Source organism: Mustela putorius, unplaced genomic scaffold (genome assembly GCF_011764305.1).
Source record: "Mustela putorius furo isolate JIRA1106 unplaced genomic scaffold, ASM1176430v1.1 tig00003869_pilon_pilon_pilon, whole genome shotgun sequence".
NCBI classification, from domain to species: Eukaryota; Metazoa; Chordata; class Mammalia; order Carnivora; family Mustelidae; genus Mustela; species Mustela putorius.
In genome coordinates this window covers 20,927,014-20,943,028 of record NW_025422021.1, presented here as the reverse complement: position 1 = coordinate 20,943,028, position 16,015 = coordinate 20,927,014, and the positions used below count along the sequence as shown (strand labels likewise).

The following is a 16,015-nucleotide window of genomic DNA, read 5'->3' as shown; positions in this document are numbered from 1 at the left end:
AGTCTTTTTTTTTTTTAATTTTTAATTTTTTATTAACATATAATGTATTATTAGTCCCAGGAGTACAGGTCTGTGAATCGCCAGGTTTATACACTTCACAGCACTCACCATAGCACATACCTTCTGCAGTTCACTGAGTCATTTTAAATGCTGGTTGATAATTGTATGTATTTTTTTTAATTCTGTTGATTGACAAAAGGACACTTGCCAGAGGTACAGAATCACGAGACTATCCTGTAGAAAAGTTCTGGGTTACATGATTATGACTTATTAAGAGCAAAGATTGTTTTTTCCCCCTGTATTGTCTCCATAAAAAATTTATCAGTAGATCTTTTTCTAATTTTTTCACAGAGCTTTTTAGTGAGGAGCAGACTCTGAAACCAGACTATACTGCCTGGGTTGGAGTCCTGTTCCACTACTTACTGTGTGAATGTGGGCAAGTTTCTTTATTATGTCCTTGTTATTTTCTGTATTAGGTTGTTAGTGTTAGATGAATTATTACACTATATAAAGTTAGCTATTACATTTGTTTTTATTATAATTAATTACATTAGCTGCTAAAAGTCTTAGCTGTATTTAGAAAATTTATTGACATTCACTTTAAAAGACAAGAATTTTCAAGGCTATTTCTTCCAGCTTTTTCTTAAAGTCCTAGATTACTTTAAAAATCTCGGTTTTCATTGTGAAAGTTAAACAAGTACAAGCATAAAAAACCACTTGATGTCTTACTGATTCTTAATAAGATAAATCAGCATTGGAGTTTTTCTTAGTTTTTCAGTTGCTTTAAATGGCATCCAATTTTTTTAATGGATTATAGGAAAATTTCCAATCTTAAATCGGTTACTTCTAGCTTGCTTTGCTCTTTAGTTTTGATTTAAAAACAGACTTCTGTGTTCTTGTACAAATTATTTTATATCTGTGTTTCTTCTTTTTACGTGGTTTTCACGTGGCTTTTATTAAGCTTTTTTATTAAGCTTTTCACGTGGTTTTATTAAGATTTACTGAAAGAAATAACACATTAAAGCACCTAAAACAACTCTGCCTGGAACTTAGTAAGATGTGTCTGTTTATAATAATGATGATTGTGATTGCTATTGTTATCATTATTTCCCGACTTTATATTGGCTTAAATGGGTGTTTTTAAGGTATAGTATAGTATGTTGTCAGAATATTAAAATTACATATGACATATTTAGTTTTATATAATATTCTTAATACTACTTAACAAAATATGTTTAATGAATGAGAACTTTAAATATCAAAGGGAATTTTTTTTTTTTAATCGCTGTTTTCTCACAGCTGTTTGCAATATAACACTCCCCTTCTCTCTGAAGCTTCAGAAATGAGGGTCAGGACTAGGCATGCTCAATTTCAGTTATGTTAAGGATTAAATAATAGGGAAATACTTTATATAGTGCTTAATATTTTATGGAACATTTTTTGCTTTTAATTTTAGTTAAGTAGGATAATACTTGTGTCATTTTGAAGATAGGATCTGAAATCTGGGAAGAGAAGTGGTTTCCTTCAGTCACATGATTAGTATATAAGTACCTGAGTTTAAGAATCTAAGACTTAGGGATAGCATTGTTTCTTTGGGAAAATACAGATTCTAAGTTCCGAACAATTGATTTTCTGAAGATCTTTTGGTTCTCAGCCATTTGTAAGCTGGGCTGCCTCTGTTATTAATCCTACTGGTATTTCTGTTGCTTCATCTTGGAAGTTTTTGTTAAAATTTGAATGGTTGAATACTATGATCGTCTTATCTCTTTGTGAGCAGTAAGTAGAATTTTAAATATTGTTTAAAAGAGAATTTAATTCCTTTAATTCATATTGTCAAAAGTAAAAATTTGGGAGCATTCTGTGAATATGTAATTGTTTATATAACTTTCATGTATATTTCTATAACTCAGTTTAAGAGCTGCTAATCCTGTTACACTTTTCCTTTCTTGCTTTGAGATTAATTACTTTTAATAAGAAATAATGAGAAGCTTTTTATTTATGTGTTTTCGAGTTTGTAGATAACTTACAGAGCTCAGTACTATTTGCATATTTTACATACTATATTATGTCAAAAATTAAAAGAACCGATAGTCATTAACATGTTTACTACAGGGTTAGCTTCCAAGGAATTAAATACATGCATGCATACATATAAATAAAATTAGATAAGAAAATTAGGATAGTTTTAAAATGGTATCAAGAAAAATACAGATAGAGTACTGAGTAGGTCAAATTTATAATACTGATAAGCATTTATAAGCCCTGCAATGTTTTAGAGTTAACTTTGGACTTTTGTTTTGGGTATCAGGAACGTCACAGGAAAATAGAATCAGATCTATAAGGTGTTTTGTTCATAAGAAAAACCCAGTTCCTCCAAGAAAACAGTGCTTGACAGTTTGGTCTGAAAGGGGACAGTGAATGATACAGTGAACATTGTCTTCAGTGTAATATTAAAATTATTAGTATATTGCTAGTTTACTCAACTTGTTTCTTGGTAAATCTCAGCGTAAGCAAAGGACCTGATGCCAAAGTGTACAGCTCAGTGAAAAACAGTTCTTTCAAGGAACAGTAGAGTGATCTGAATACCAATTTTCTGGTAGTCTTCATTTATTTATTGGGGAGTTTTGAGTAATGAATGGACTCCAGATCCTTCTCTCTTGTGTATGTGTAAGGTTTCTTACCTGGATTTGGGCATGAGTGAATTCATAAATCTTAAAATCCACTAATGTCTTTTTCTTTTCTTTTTTTTTAATGAGAATTGAAAAGACTACTCATTCTGAAGAGAAAGTAGAAAATAGTACTTCAAATTTAGTGTGGCAGTGGATGCTCTAGCATGTGAATATTCAGAAGAGGTCAAAGTTCCATGGTGTTGCCTATGGCTAAGATAATTTAGGTCTGGAAAATTTTTGAAGCTGGGATTAGCAGTCATCACAGTCACAGCATTGACTCATTGAAATGAGCCAAAGAATAGCATTTCATTCTGGATTTGCCTCTGTTACTGTGTATTAAATGATTTCCAAATGATTAAGCATTGTCCAGTGGGTAGCATTGGTTGTATTTTCAGTAATTGTTAAGGTTCTTTTTTTAAGAATAGCTTTATTGAGTTAAAGGTCACATACCATATGACTCACCCATTTAAAGTATACAGTTTGGTTTTCAGTACATTCACAGAGTTTTGCAAATCACTACCACGGTCAATTTTTAAACCTTTTTATTACCTCAGGAAAAAACTCCAGAATCTTTAACTATCACTGCACTGCCCCTCCCTCTCAGCACTAAACAGCCAGTAGTCTACTTTGTCTCCAGAGAATTCCCTATGTTGGACTTCCATTTACATTGGTAGAAACATACACTGCAGTCTTTTGTATTAGCTTTTTTCACTTAACATGCTTTCAAGGTTCATCTGTGTTATAGCATATATGAGTACCATATTCCTTTCTACAGATGAACATAGTCCATTGAATTGGGTATACCTTTTTTATGGGTACATAATCCATTTTTTGGGTATATCACATTTTGTTTATCCATTCATCCACTGATAAGATATTTGTGTTTCCTTCCTTTGGCTATTATGACTAATAGTGCTGTAAATACTTACATGCAGTTTTTATATGCAGTCTTACATTTTCAGTTACTTCAGGTTTATACCTAAAAGTAGAATTGTTCAGTCACGTCATATAACTTTGTGTTCAGTTAATTGAGGAGCTGCCAGACTATTTTCCAAAGCTAGCTAGGCCATTTTATATTCCTACCAGCAATTCTGTGAGGGGGTTCTGATCTTGCCACATCCTCGCTTACATTTATCTTTACATTTTGATTCTAGCCATCCTGTCATGGGTGTGAAATGTCGCATTGCAGCTTTGATTTAGATTTCCTTGATAACTTGTGGTTTTAGAGCATCTTTTCATGTGCTAATTAGCTACTTTTATATCTTTGAAGAAATGTCTATTCAGATCCTTTGCTTATCTTTAAATTGGGCTATTTGTTGCTTTATCATTGAGTTGTAAAAAAATTTTCATTTTAAATTCCACTTTTTCATTACTGGTATAGGGGAAAGTGATTGCTTTTTTTTTTTTTTTTTTTTTTTTTTTTAATTAAATATATTAACCTTGTGTCCTGCAACATTACTCTGATCCTTTATTGGTTCTACAATGGATTTTGTTGTTATTGTTGATTCTGTGAGATTTTCTATATAGAGGGGGGCCTCTGCAAATAAAGATAGTTTTATGTCTTCCCAATCTGTGTACATTTTATTTCCTTTTCTTACATTATGCATTACTTAGAACTTCCAGTGCAGTGTTATAAAGGAGTGGTATAAAGAAGAACCAAGTAAGCCCAAAGTTAGTAGAATAATGGAAATTAAAAAGATCAGAAGGTAAATTAAATAGAGACTAAAAGAGAATAGAAAAGATAGGTGAAACTAAGAGCTGGTTTTTTTGTTTTGTTTTGAAGCTAAATAAAATAGACTAACCTTTAGCTGGGTTCACTGAGAGAAGAGGAGAATTCAAAATCAGAAATGAAATAAACGATACCATAAAAATAAAAAGGATCCTAAGGGACTTCTGTGAACAGTTATATTCCAAAAACTGAACAACCTATAGAAATAAATTCCTGGTAACACACAACCCACTAAACCTGAATCATGAAGAAATAGAAAATCTGAACATATCACTAATGAGTAAGGAGATTAAATCAGTAGTAGATAATAATAATTTTTTTACTATTTAACCTGTAACCCATGATACCATGATCTGAGCTGAAACGAAGAGTCAATGTTCAACTGACTGAGCCACCCTGGTGCCCCTTTTTGGTTTTTATGGAAGCTTCATTACAGAGTCAAATTGACTAAATCATTGGCCATTGGCTTCAGCCCTTCCCTTTCTGTTCCCTGGAGGTTGAGGAAACTGGTATATGGGAGGTATATGGGAGGTAGGACTGAAATCTTTCTTTCCCTACAAAAAAAAATAAAAAGAAAAGAAAAATTCTTAGTTTATTTAATTGTTAAAATAATTTAGAATGGTAAAAAGTAAATGATTCAGACCAAAGATACTTGAACAGTGAACCAAATTGATAGAAGCCAAAAAGGATTTTGGTTTTGAACTTAAGCCAGCAGAAATACTGGTCAGAACCTTTATTTTTCCTTTCCATATACTGATATTAACAAGCATTTTGTTTCTGGGATGGCATAAAAGGCTGCATTTTAGAATTATGAGTCATGAAAATTGTTTTCTGAACAGTGAGTATATCTTTTTTCTCATCAATAGCCAATGCCTGAAAACTGGGTTGACTTTAGACCTTTTGTTCATTTCTCACTGTGTCTCTAAATTTTGATGAGTTTTTGTCTTACAGTTACTGTCTTCCCATTACTAGTGTCACAAGGACTATTTTCTGCTATTTCAGTGACTTCATGGTTGATTTTCTTTCTGTTCATTTCATTTTTTTCATCTCCACAGTGCTCTAAGGATCTTTCTATGAAGTAGTGGATCTGATGGTATTTTCCTCATTCAGTTTTTCCCAAAGTTATATTTACACAGTTTGTCTGGTCCATGCAAAAACAAGAAAAATAAGGAAAAGATTTTGTACAAGTGAAGTTTATTCACTTAAAAATCTCTTTTTTATTTTGTTAAATCCATCATGTTTTGGGAGCATTTAAAATGCCCCTCTTAAAGGGACGCCTGGGTGGCTCAGTTGGTTAAGCAGCTGCCTTCGGCTCAGGTCATGATCCCAGTGTCCTGGGATGGAGTCCCACATCGGGCTCCTTGCTCAGCAGGGAGCCTGCTTCTCCCTCTGCCTCTGTCTGCCATTCTGTCTGCCTGTGCTCGCTCTCTCCCTCTCTCTCTGATAAATAAATAAAATCTTTAAAAATAAATAAATAAATAAATAAAATGCCCCTCTTAAAAACTGGAGATGGGATTAGATGGCATTTGCTAATTTTGATTTACTTGTCAAAAATGGCAATTCTTGGGGCGCCTGGGTGGCTCAGTGGGTTAAAGCCTCTGCCTTCGGCTCAGGTCATGATCCCAGCGTCCTGGGATCGAGCCCCGCATCGGGCTCTCTGCTCAGCAGGGAGCCTGCTTCCTCCTCTCTCTCTGCCTGACTGTCTGCCTACTTGTGATCTCTGTCAAATAAATAAATAAAATCTTTAAAAAAAAAATGGCAATTCTTGGGGTGCCTGGGTGGCTCAGTGGGTTAAAGCCTCTGCCTTTGGCTCAGGTCATGATCCCAGGGTCCTGGGATCAAGCCCACATTGGGCTCTCTGCTCGGCGGGGAGACTGCCTCTGCCCACCCCCACCCCCCACCTGCCTCTCTGTCTGTTAAATAAATAAATAAATCTTTTTTTAAAAAAAAAGTGGCAATTCTTTCTAAATTATACATTAAAACAATTTTTATTTTGGTCTCCAAACTTCAAAGGTCTTAGAATCACTGGCCTGTAGCATATGGTACCTAATAACCCTATGGCACATGTGATGGTTTGGTTTTGAAATACTTAATGAATTTCACCTCTTATGCTACTCCAGTTGATTGGTTGAAGACACATTCCGTTAGCAAAATACCTTCTGTGCAAGGGATGAATGAAATCCTGATCTGGTCCACTCTTCCTTATTCAGCTTTGCAGCTTCTGCTTTTCCATGTGTGCAAGGTTCATTCTGTAGAGTTACCATGAACTAATGTAGTTCCCTGAAAACATGCTGTATGCTTCTTGTAATTGAAGCATAAAAGAAAAAGACACTTTCAGCAGTTATGGTTGAAATACTGTGTTCTTACAACCTACATTTTTAAGGTAATGAACTAATCCTTACCCTTTTTATTCCTTATATTGAATAAATTGCTTAACTAATTAAAGAAATTACGCGGGAGTAAAATAGTTTGTACATTCTAAGTGATTTTTGTGTTAAGGATCGTTTGTGTGTATATACTTACATATTAAAGGAGAAAAATTTGAGCTAAGAGTTTTAATATGTACTGTGTTTAATATGTACTCATTTATCAGTTTCTTGCTTCACTGGTAAAAAAATTTTCAGGTCAGAATTTTTTTTAAATATCATTTATTAGTGATGTATGAAGCGGGGAGCATACTTCTCCTTCTGCCTGCTGCTCCCGCATTTGCTCAGTCTCTCTCTTTCTGACAGATAAAAAAATAAAATCTTTAAAAAAGATAACAGAAAAATCTTGTTATAATAGTAGTTTTCCTAATAAGTTTATATAATAGTATTCTTCTGCTGTTCTGTTCACTTTTAGGACTAGGAAACCAGTTCCACAGGAGTTGGAAATAGTAAACCAAGATGACAAAATGATTATAAGATTTTTGCTCTTCAGTTTTTCCTGACCAGCTGTTTATATATACAGTTACATGGAAAAATTAATCTAAATCAGATTGATAACCCAGCAACGTCCAATTACAGTATAAAGTAAAGGGACACATTGGTAGAAAGGAACAAAAACTACAAAAAAGCCTACATAGTAGAAAAATTTGTGCTTATGAGGAATGAATGAAATTGGGGATTAAATTTAATAGACCGAAAGCAAGCATTCTATTCTTTCATCAAAACACCTTTTTTTTTTTTTTAAACTTACAGTCTACGTCAGCATCAGCATCTGCATCACCATTTCAGTCTACATGGTATAGTGAATCTGAGATAACTCAGGGAGCACGATCAAGATCACAAAACCAGCAACGGGATCATGATTCAAAAAGACCTAAACTTTCCTGCACAAACTGTACATCTACCTCAGTTGGGAGAAATATTGGACATGGTTTAAATGCAGTGTCAGGTAAAAATTAAATCTGTTTAAGAGTCACTATATATGCATTTTGGACTAAAGCCCTTTTTCTAAGACATAGTGGTATTAAGCAAGTAGAACACATGTAAGATAGTGGGTCAGATGTAGTCGAGTTTCTCAGGTCTTACCTTAAGTTAGTGCTATAACTGAAATAAACTCTTTCATTCTGGATTTATATTCTAAATTTGATGCAAATATCCTACACAAACAGGATTAGCATATTTTGGTTAATTAGAATAGCTGATATGTCTGATAATTGAATTGGTAAAAGTGACCTGTATTTTGCTGGTTATTTTGAGAAGTCAGTTTTTTAATTGTTATACTAGGAAAGACAATTTTACTGATAAATATATTAATATTTCCTAACCTAAGCTTATCTTTTGTAAATGTTGTAGTCTATACTTTTCAAAAACAGAAATTCTTTAAACAAAAATAGTTGGTATTCTAGTAGTTCTGTATAAGGATTCTGAAAGAATTCTAGCCATCTAACTAGCTATATGGCTATAAGTCAGTTAACCATTATGGAATTTAGATGTCTTATCAATAAAGCTCCATAGATGGTATTTTGTACTCACAGACACACATTTGTTGCACAAATTGAAAAGCACTTTCTTTTCTGTAGGAGGTCAGGAGGCTGCCTCCTCACTTACACTCCTCTTCAAATGAAACACTAGTTTTAGGGTGAGACAGAATTTGTGATGACACAGTTGGAAGATAAAATTATTGAAATGCTTATGTATTATCAGTCGAATTAGTGTAAGTGATTCCTTTCTATTTTGATAGGCAGCACCGCCTTGGGAAAGACACTGCCCATCTAAAGAATATTAAGAATAGTGTGATGGGTAAGAGCAGACTGTCCTTAACACTGTAGAGAAACACCTTTGTGCACAGATATTTTTGGTCCCTTCTACTCTGTGAAGGTGTAGCATTACATACTTTGGGCCATTTCCCTTAATGAGTAGGAATTAATAAGTCTATTGGGACTAGGAAAGAAAGAACCAAAATTTTCAGGGTAAATAGTCAGGGGGGAAAGTTTTGAGACTTTAATTTATTTTGTTAGATATGATTTCATTTAAAAATCTAGATTATGATTGCAATAGTACTTTAATTCTTAGAATAAGAGGAACCAAGTGTGATGTCAGTGGTAATATTTCCGATAAAATATCGTCAATGTCTGCAGCAAAACATTTTCCATTTTGAGATGGCTTGATTTGAATTTTGGCTGTTCTCTCTAAGATCACTTTCATTGACTTCAGGAAATTCTGCATCGTTGGCAAGCTTCACATTTTTGTTCTGTAATCATTTTACATTATACTTACATTGTGTGGTCAGATGTTCTAGAAAGTAACTGAGACATTGACATCACAGATGGTGTTAGGTTTTAGTGTTAGAGAAGAATGTGTTTGAGTAGGAAATAATATATGAGTGATGAGTTCATTGATGAATAATTTTATGTTTTGCTGAATTTTGCTTCTGATTGCAATTCTGTAACCTTGAAGATTCCTATAATGGATCACAATAACCTCCCTGTGTAATACTGAAGATTTGTCATCAGAAACCTTGAAAGCTTTCTCTGAATTAAAATGTCTTCAATTATTTTAAGATTCTTCATGGAGACATAATCAGGTTCCCAGATCTTCATCAATGGTACTTGGATCATTTGGAACTGACTTAATGAGAGAGAGAAGAGATTTAGAGAGAAGAGCAGATTCTTCCATTAGTAATCTTATGGATTATAGTCACCGAAGTGGTGATTTCACAGCTTCGTCCTGTAAGTGTAAATTGTATTGTTACGTATAACTTACCTAAAATGTTATATTTCTCTCTTTGTGTAAGTCATTAAAATCATAGTACAAATGAGTACATGAAGTGCATCTTATGAAGAATTCAAAATAGCTTAGTATGTATTCTAGTACCGTATTTGTTATATTTTAAAAAGTAAAAAGTTTAGGGGTGCCTGGGTGGCTCAGTGGGTTAAGCCTCTGTCTTCAGCTCACATCATGATCCCAGGGTCCTGGGATCGAGCCCCATACCAGGCTCTGCTCAGCAGTGAGCCTCCTTCCCTGCCCCCTGCTTGCCTCTCTGCCTACTAGTGATCTCTGTCAAATAAATAAATTCTTTAAAATTAAAAAAATAAATAAATAAAAAAGTTTAAAACAGATGTAAATTCGTATCTGGGTTCTGTCTTCTGGTAATTTTCTTACTTGTGCTTTTCCTTTTAAGAATGCATATATTCTAAAGTAAACTAAATGATTTTTATTATACCCCAACATCATTTGCCTTGTACAGTTGAGCCTTGAACAGTGCAGGGGTGAGGGAACTGACTCCTATTTCCACCCCTCCTCCAGTATTAGTACTTGAAAAATCTGTGTATAACTTTTGAATCCCCCAAAACTTTAGTACTCAAACCGTACTACTGACTGGAAGCCTTACCAAAAACATGAGCAGTTGACACATTTTTTAATGTTCTATGTATTATGTAATGCATTCTTAAAATAAAGCTAGAAAAAGTGTTAAGAAAATCATAAGGAAGAGAAATTACATACATAATACCTACTATGTTTACTGAAAGAAATCCACATGTAAGTGGACCTGTACAGATCAAACCCATATTGTCCGTGTCCAACTATGTAGTGTAATAACTACTTATAGTTAAATTCTGACCTAATTAAAGCTTGAAATCAACATTTTTTAAAATTTATTTTACAGAGAGAGAGATCACAAGTAGGCAGAGAGGCAGGTAGAGAGAGAAGAGGAAGCAGGCTCCCTGCTGAGCAGAGAGTCTGATGTGGGGCTCGACCCCAAGACCCTGAGATCATGACCTGAGCCGAAGGCAGTGGCTTAACCCACTGAGCCACCCAGGCACCCCGAAATCAACATTTTTTTGAAATCAACATTTTAAGGCATAATTTTTTTTTTTTTAAGATTTTATTTATTTACTTGAGAGAGAGACAGTGAGAGAGAGCATGAACGAGGAGAAGGTCAGAGAGAAGCAGACTCCCCATAGAGCTGGGAGTCCGATGCGGGACTTGATCCCAGGACTCCGGGATCATGACCTGAGCCGAAGGCAGTCGTCCAACCAACTGAGCCACCCAGGCATCCCAAGGCATAATTTAGAATTACTTTTGTTTAATGTGAATGTGCCTTTTTCATTCACTTGCCATAAAGACCCACACTAGTTCTGTCAGTGTACATTAAGCTTAAGTTTTTCAAAATTAAATACCATAAAACAAAAATACTAAAAAATCAAAGAGCTTATTGAAGTTGACACATCTAGCAGGCAAAAGTAGAGTTTGATTTGCATAGAAGAAAATACATTTGTTCTTCAAAGGTGTAGGTTTTAGGGGCACCTGGGTGGCTTAGTGGGTTAAAGCCTCTGCCTTCGGCTCAGGTCATGATCCCACGTCCTGGGATCGAGCCCCACATCAGGTTTTCTGCTCAACAGGGAGCCTGCTTCCTCCTCTCTCTCTCTCTTTCTCTCTGCCTGCTTATCTGCCTACTTGTGATCTCTGTCAAATAAATAAATAAAAATCTTTTTTTAAAAAAGTGTATGTTTTATTAAATAAGCTTATTTTGGCAAGCCTTTGCTTAAGACCAGTGAAAACATCTTTTTTATTTGCTTGGGTTCAGATAGAGGAGCTGTTGTAGTATGTAGTGTCAATACCATCTATGCTTGGAGGTCTACAAGTATAGGACAGAATAGATTTAGCCACTAACAGTTTACTCCTTCATGAGGCTCCATGTTTTAGTGCAGCAGCATCTCACTCTTAAGCTAAGTGTATGCATAAGTATTCTTTTATAAAGGGATGCAAAAGTATTTCTCATCCCATTTCAAGATTTGAACCACCAGTGGTATAGTTTTCAAAACTGCAACTACCAGGACCCTATTCTAACTTAGAGCTCCCAGCAAGTTAAGAAGTAGAGGTATGTCTGATGAGTAACCAGAGATAACATCCACTGCTCTTACTTTGAAAGAAAAAAGATTGGAGAAAGTTTAGCTGTTAGCATGGTTTGCCATAAAATTATAAAGATGATAATATTTGTGTGAAATAAGTTTTATGCTTATTGCGGAGTAAGAATTTCCAAAAACACTGTCTCTTTAGGATGATTTTGCCTTTATTTGTTAGAATCATTTATGTTGAATTATTTGTCCCATTTAAAATTCCTTGTCCATTTAGATATTATTTTACCATATCAATTTCTGATTAACAAATTGTGACTGTTAAACCTTCAAGAAGTTAGTAGATTTAAATGTTTGTTTCATAAGCTGTGACACATTTCTTCCTTTTCAGTTTACAGTATTGACTTAGCAGCAGTACTGTATTTTATCAGAGGTATAGAAAGAGAAGTATATGTTTTTTTCTATAACAGTTAAGATGTATATTATAATATAGCAGTATTTGGTTTGAATCCAGTTTTTCAGTTTGCAGTAATTAATAAATGCAAATTTAATAATACTCCAATTTTATTTCATGTCATTGGTATCTTTCTTTTCTTTCAAAAATAGATGTTCAAGACAGAGTTCCTTCTTCATATTCACAGGGAGCAAGACCAAAAGATCACTCCGTGAGCACTTTACAGTTGAATACATCATCTACAAACCACCAAATGCCTTCTGAACATCAGACCATACCATGTTCTAGGGACTCCAGTAGAAATTCTCTAAGATCAAATTTTTCTCCAAGAGAATTGGAATCTCCCCAAAGCAGTACACAACCTGGATTTTCTTATATTTCAAATAGAGATGAAACCTCAACCATAAGCAGTTCAGATAGGGTTGGTTCATCTCAAAGATCATTTCAAGAATCTTCTGACAATGAAGGTAGACGTTCAACCAGGAGATTGCTGTCGCGTATAGCTTCTAGTATGTCATCTACCTTTTTTTCACGAAGATCTAGCCAGGATTCCTTGAATACAAGATCGTTGAGTTCTGAAAATTCCTATGTGTCTCCAAGAATCTTGACAACTTCACAGTCTCGTAGCAATGCAGCATCATCTTCTGATGTCCCTGATAATAGGGCATCTGAAGCTTCTCAGGGATTTCGATTTCTTAGGCGAAGATGGGGTTTGTCCTCTCTTGGCCAAAATCATAGCTCTGAGCCAGATTCAGAAAATTTTAACCAGGAATCTGAAGGTAGAAATACAGGACCATGGTTATCTTCCTCACTTAGAAATAGATGCACACCTTTGTTCTCTAGAAGGAGACGAGAGGGACGAGATGAATCTTCAAGGATACCTACCTCTGATATACCACCTAGATCTCATCATATGTTTAGAAGAGAATCAAATGAAGTGGTTCACCTTGAAGCACAGAGTGATCCTGTTGGGGCTACTGCCAGCAGATCACAGGCATCTGCGGCTTCGAGTAATGCTGGTACTGGTGGCTCCACATCAGATTCAGCCCACAGTGGAAGAAATACAGGAATAACAGGGATCCTTCCTGGTTCCTTATTTCGATTTGCAGTCCCCCCAGCACTTGGAAATAATTTAACCGACAATGTCATGATCACTGTAGATATTATTCCTTCAGGTTGGAGTTCATCTGATGGAAAAAGTGATAAAACTAAAAGTGCACCTTCAAGAGACCCAGAGAGACTGCAGAAAATAAAAGAGAGGTAAATTTGAATACCTGTCATAAGTTGATAAAGCATAGAGCAGATTAGAGGAAGGAGTCCTTTTCTAAAATGGCTTCTCATAACATTGGTATCTAAGGTTTCTTCTCCTTAAAATTTATATCCACTGAGATGTTAGGTTCTCAAAGGAAATGGATGAGAATTAATAATGAAGGTAGACACTGGGTGTATAGATTGCATCAATAAATTGTCTAAAGATTATTTTTAACCAGCTTTTGATAAAGATGCACAAAAGTCAAAACTCTTAATCTCTTACCTCTTTCTTGATATACTGCTGCTAAATGGGATTGGTAAAGGGGCCTCAGTGGTCATGGATTATCAGAACAATCTGTCTAACCTTTAGTAAGATTTATTTACCGTTTATTTTTATTATCTCAGACTGTTTTGGAATGAGGTAAAAATCATTTACACAAATTATTTTACTTTTGTATAAGTACCGCGCGCTAACCGATTGCGCCACTGGAGCCCCTATTTTACTTTTGAAGTCCAGGTATATACTGAATATTCTTTGTATATTATGAATATTTGATGGAAATACTAGTTTAAATTCAGGACTTAGAATCTTCTTATGCAAATGTATCTTTGTAGCATTGAAGATTGCTTAAAAATCTCTGGTAAAAGAGTAAAGATAAAAATGAGAAATTTTAGTCCCAACTTGATTATTTTGTCATGTTATGTACTTAGTTTTTCAATCTGTTAAGATAATTTTTATAAAAAATAATTTTCCTGATAAAAACAGATTAGGATAGTACATGTAAAACATACTTCTCAGAAGAAGAGACTTAGGTAAAGTGAAGGCTGTGAGGTATTCTGTGTTTTTGTTTTCTCTTGTTCATAAAGGCCTAATGTAATGGCATTGTTGGGAATCATAGTTGTTACTATCTTTTTAGATTTTTTAAAGAACAAATACATTCAAATCTAAACCTCTGGGGATAAAGGGGAGCCTAAGATGTTGGACATTAGGCCACTATATTCCCTTTTCTCTTTATGTAGGACAAATTGTACCATGGGACTATTCTCTTCCTGCACTTAAAGTTTGCTGTTTTTCCTTGGAGAACGATTCACTCACTGTCCTGATAGTGTTAGCTTTAATGTCATTATAGCAACTTCCTCTCATTACAAGCTGTCTGCTGAGGAATTCAGCAACCAGTGGTATAAACAGAGAGCAAAGCGTTAGTTTAGTAATTACCAGAGAGAAATTAAGCCAGCATCACTCTGTCTAATTAGATGGTTTATAAAGTAGCATTTGTTGGTTATTTTGTCATAGAAACTGTGTGTATTCCTTTATTATATATTTTGCTCGTACCTGAAGATTTTAAGACACTCCACAGGTAAATGAATAAGAATCTAAAAAACTGAACCCCCCCAACTAAAAAAAAAATTGAAACTGTAAGCCAAAGAAGGTTAAATCTGAAGGTAAAACATAAATATTTATGGTTGAGGTTATATCTCTGGTTCAGTTAGAGCATGATAGTCACCTAATTGTTATACATCTAATCCTCTTTCCACACATCTCTTTCTAAATTCATTAGGAACCTGTATAATCCACTTGTATTTCAGTAGCAGTTTAAGCATTCAGTTGTGAGTACTCTTTCATTCCAGCAATAGACTAAGGTAATGGGGATTTTAACAAAAAATTATATATATATACACTATCATCTTGCATTAAATTAAGCAGTACATGTTGGCCTATTAAATAAAGAACATAGGTTAATGGAAAGTCTTCACACTTTAAAAGCCTGCCCTATAAAAATCAGGGTAATTGAATAACATTGCTGTGGGAGGGGGAAATGGAGAATTTAAAAGCCTGTTGTCTTTTACTGTGATTAAATACAAAAAGTTTTATCAGTTTAAATATATGTGGTTCTGATAGCATGTAAATGAAAAAAACAAGTCATTCTTTATTGACTTTATGGATGTGGGGGAGAAAAGTGGTAAGTATGTAAGTAAGTATATTCCTTTATACTGTTGGAATCGAAGGTAGTCTGATACAGAAATTAAAATCTCTTAGGTATGTTTGTAAAGTAATCATGAAAAATAAGAAACTTAAAGTGTGATATCAAAGAGAAAATTACTTAAAGCATTTGAAGATAATAGGATATACCCTGTTCTGTTTATCTTTAAAATATAATTTTTATTCTTACTGAACTATTTTTTTTTTTTATGGTGGTCGCTGTTTTTTAAGGTTTTTGCTTTTTTCTACTCAGAACATGAGTAGAAATAACAAAGATGTTCGAGATAGGTATGTTTGGAAATGACCAACCAGGATGAGTTATCATAACTCTGTTTATGAAATGTTCCTTCTTTTCTAGCCTCCTTTTAGAGGATTCTGAAGAAGAAGAAGGTGACTTATGTAGAATTTGTCAGATGGCAGCTGCATCATCATCTAACTTGTTGATAGAGCCATGCAAGTGCACAGGAAGTTTGCAGTATGTCCACCAAGAGTGTATGAAAAAGTGGTTACAGGCCAAAATTAACTCCGGTGAGATTTATCTTTTTATGTATTTTGTTTTCACAGGTTTTCTAAGAGATATACATACAAATGTATTTTAGTTAGCAAATCTGATTATAATTAATTGTCAGAGTTACACTCTTTTTCA

At 34.4% G+C, this 16,015-nt stretch overlaps 1 protein-coding gene across 15 annotated transcripts in view; it reads left to right on the top strand.

Moving 5' to 3' along the window:
- Positions 1–16,015, top strand: part of MARCHF7 (membrane associated ring-CH-type finger 7) — a 50,954-nt gene that overhangs the window by 19,993 nt on the left and 14,946 nt on the right. For 14 of the 15 annotated variants that reach the window (XR_006602463.1, XR_001178097.2, XR_006602464.1 and 11 more), the window contains exons 3-6: positions 7,578–7,773; positions 9,386–9,553; positions 12,290–13,397; positions 15,728–15,897. Coding sequence is in view for 10 of the 15 variants with exons in the window: in XM_004743919.3 (XP_004743976.1) it covers positions 7,578–7,773; positions 9,386–9,553; positions 12,290–13,397; positions 15,728–15,897 (1,642 nt within the window). In the remaining 5 variants the exon portion in view is untranslated. Of the gene's footprint in view, positions 1–1,431; positions 1,777–7,577; positions 7,774–9,385; positions 9,554–12,289; positions 13,398–15,727; positions 15,898–16,015 lie in introns of those variants that run through there. The other variant, XM_045066609.1, reaches the window with a different exon arrangement.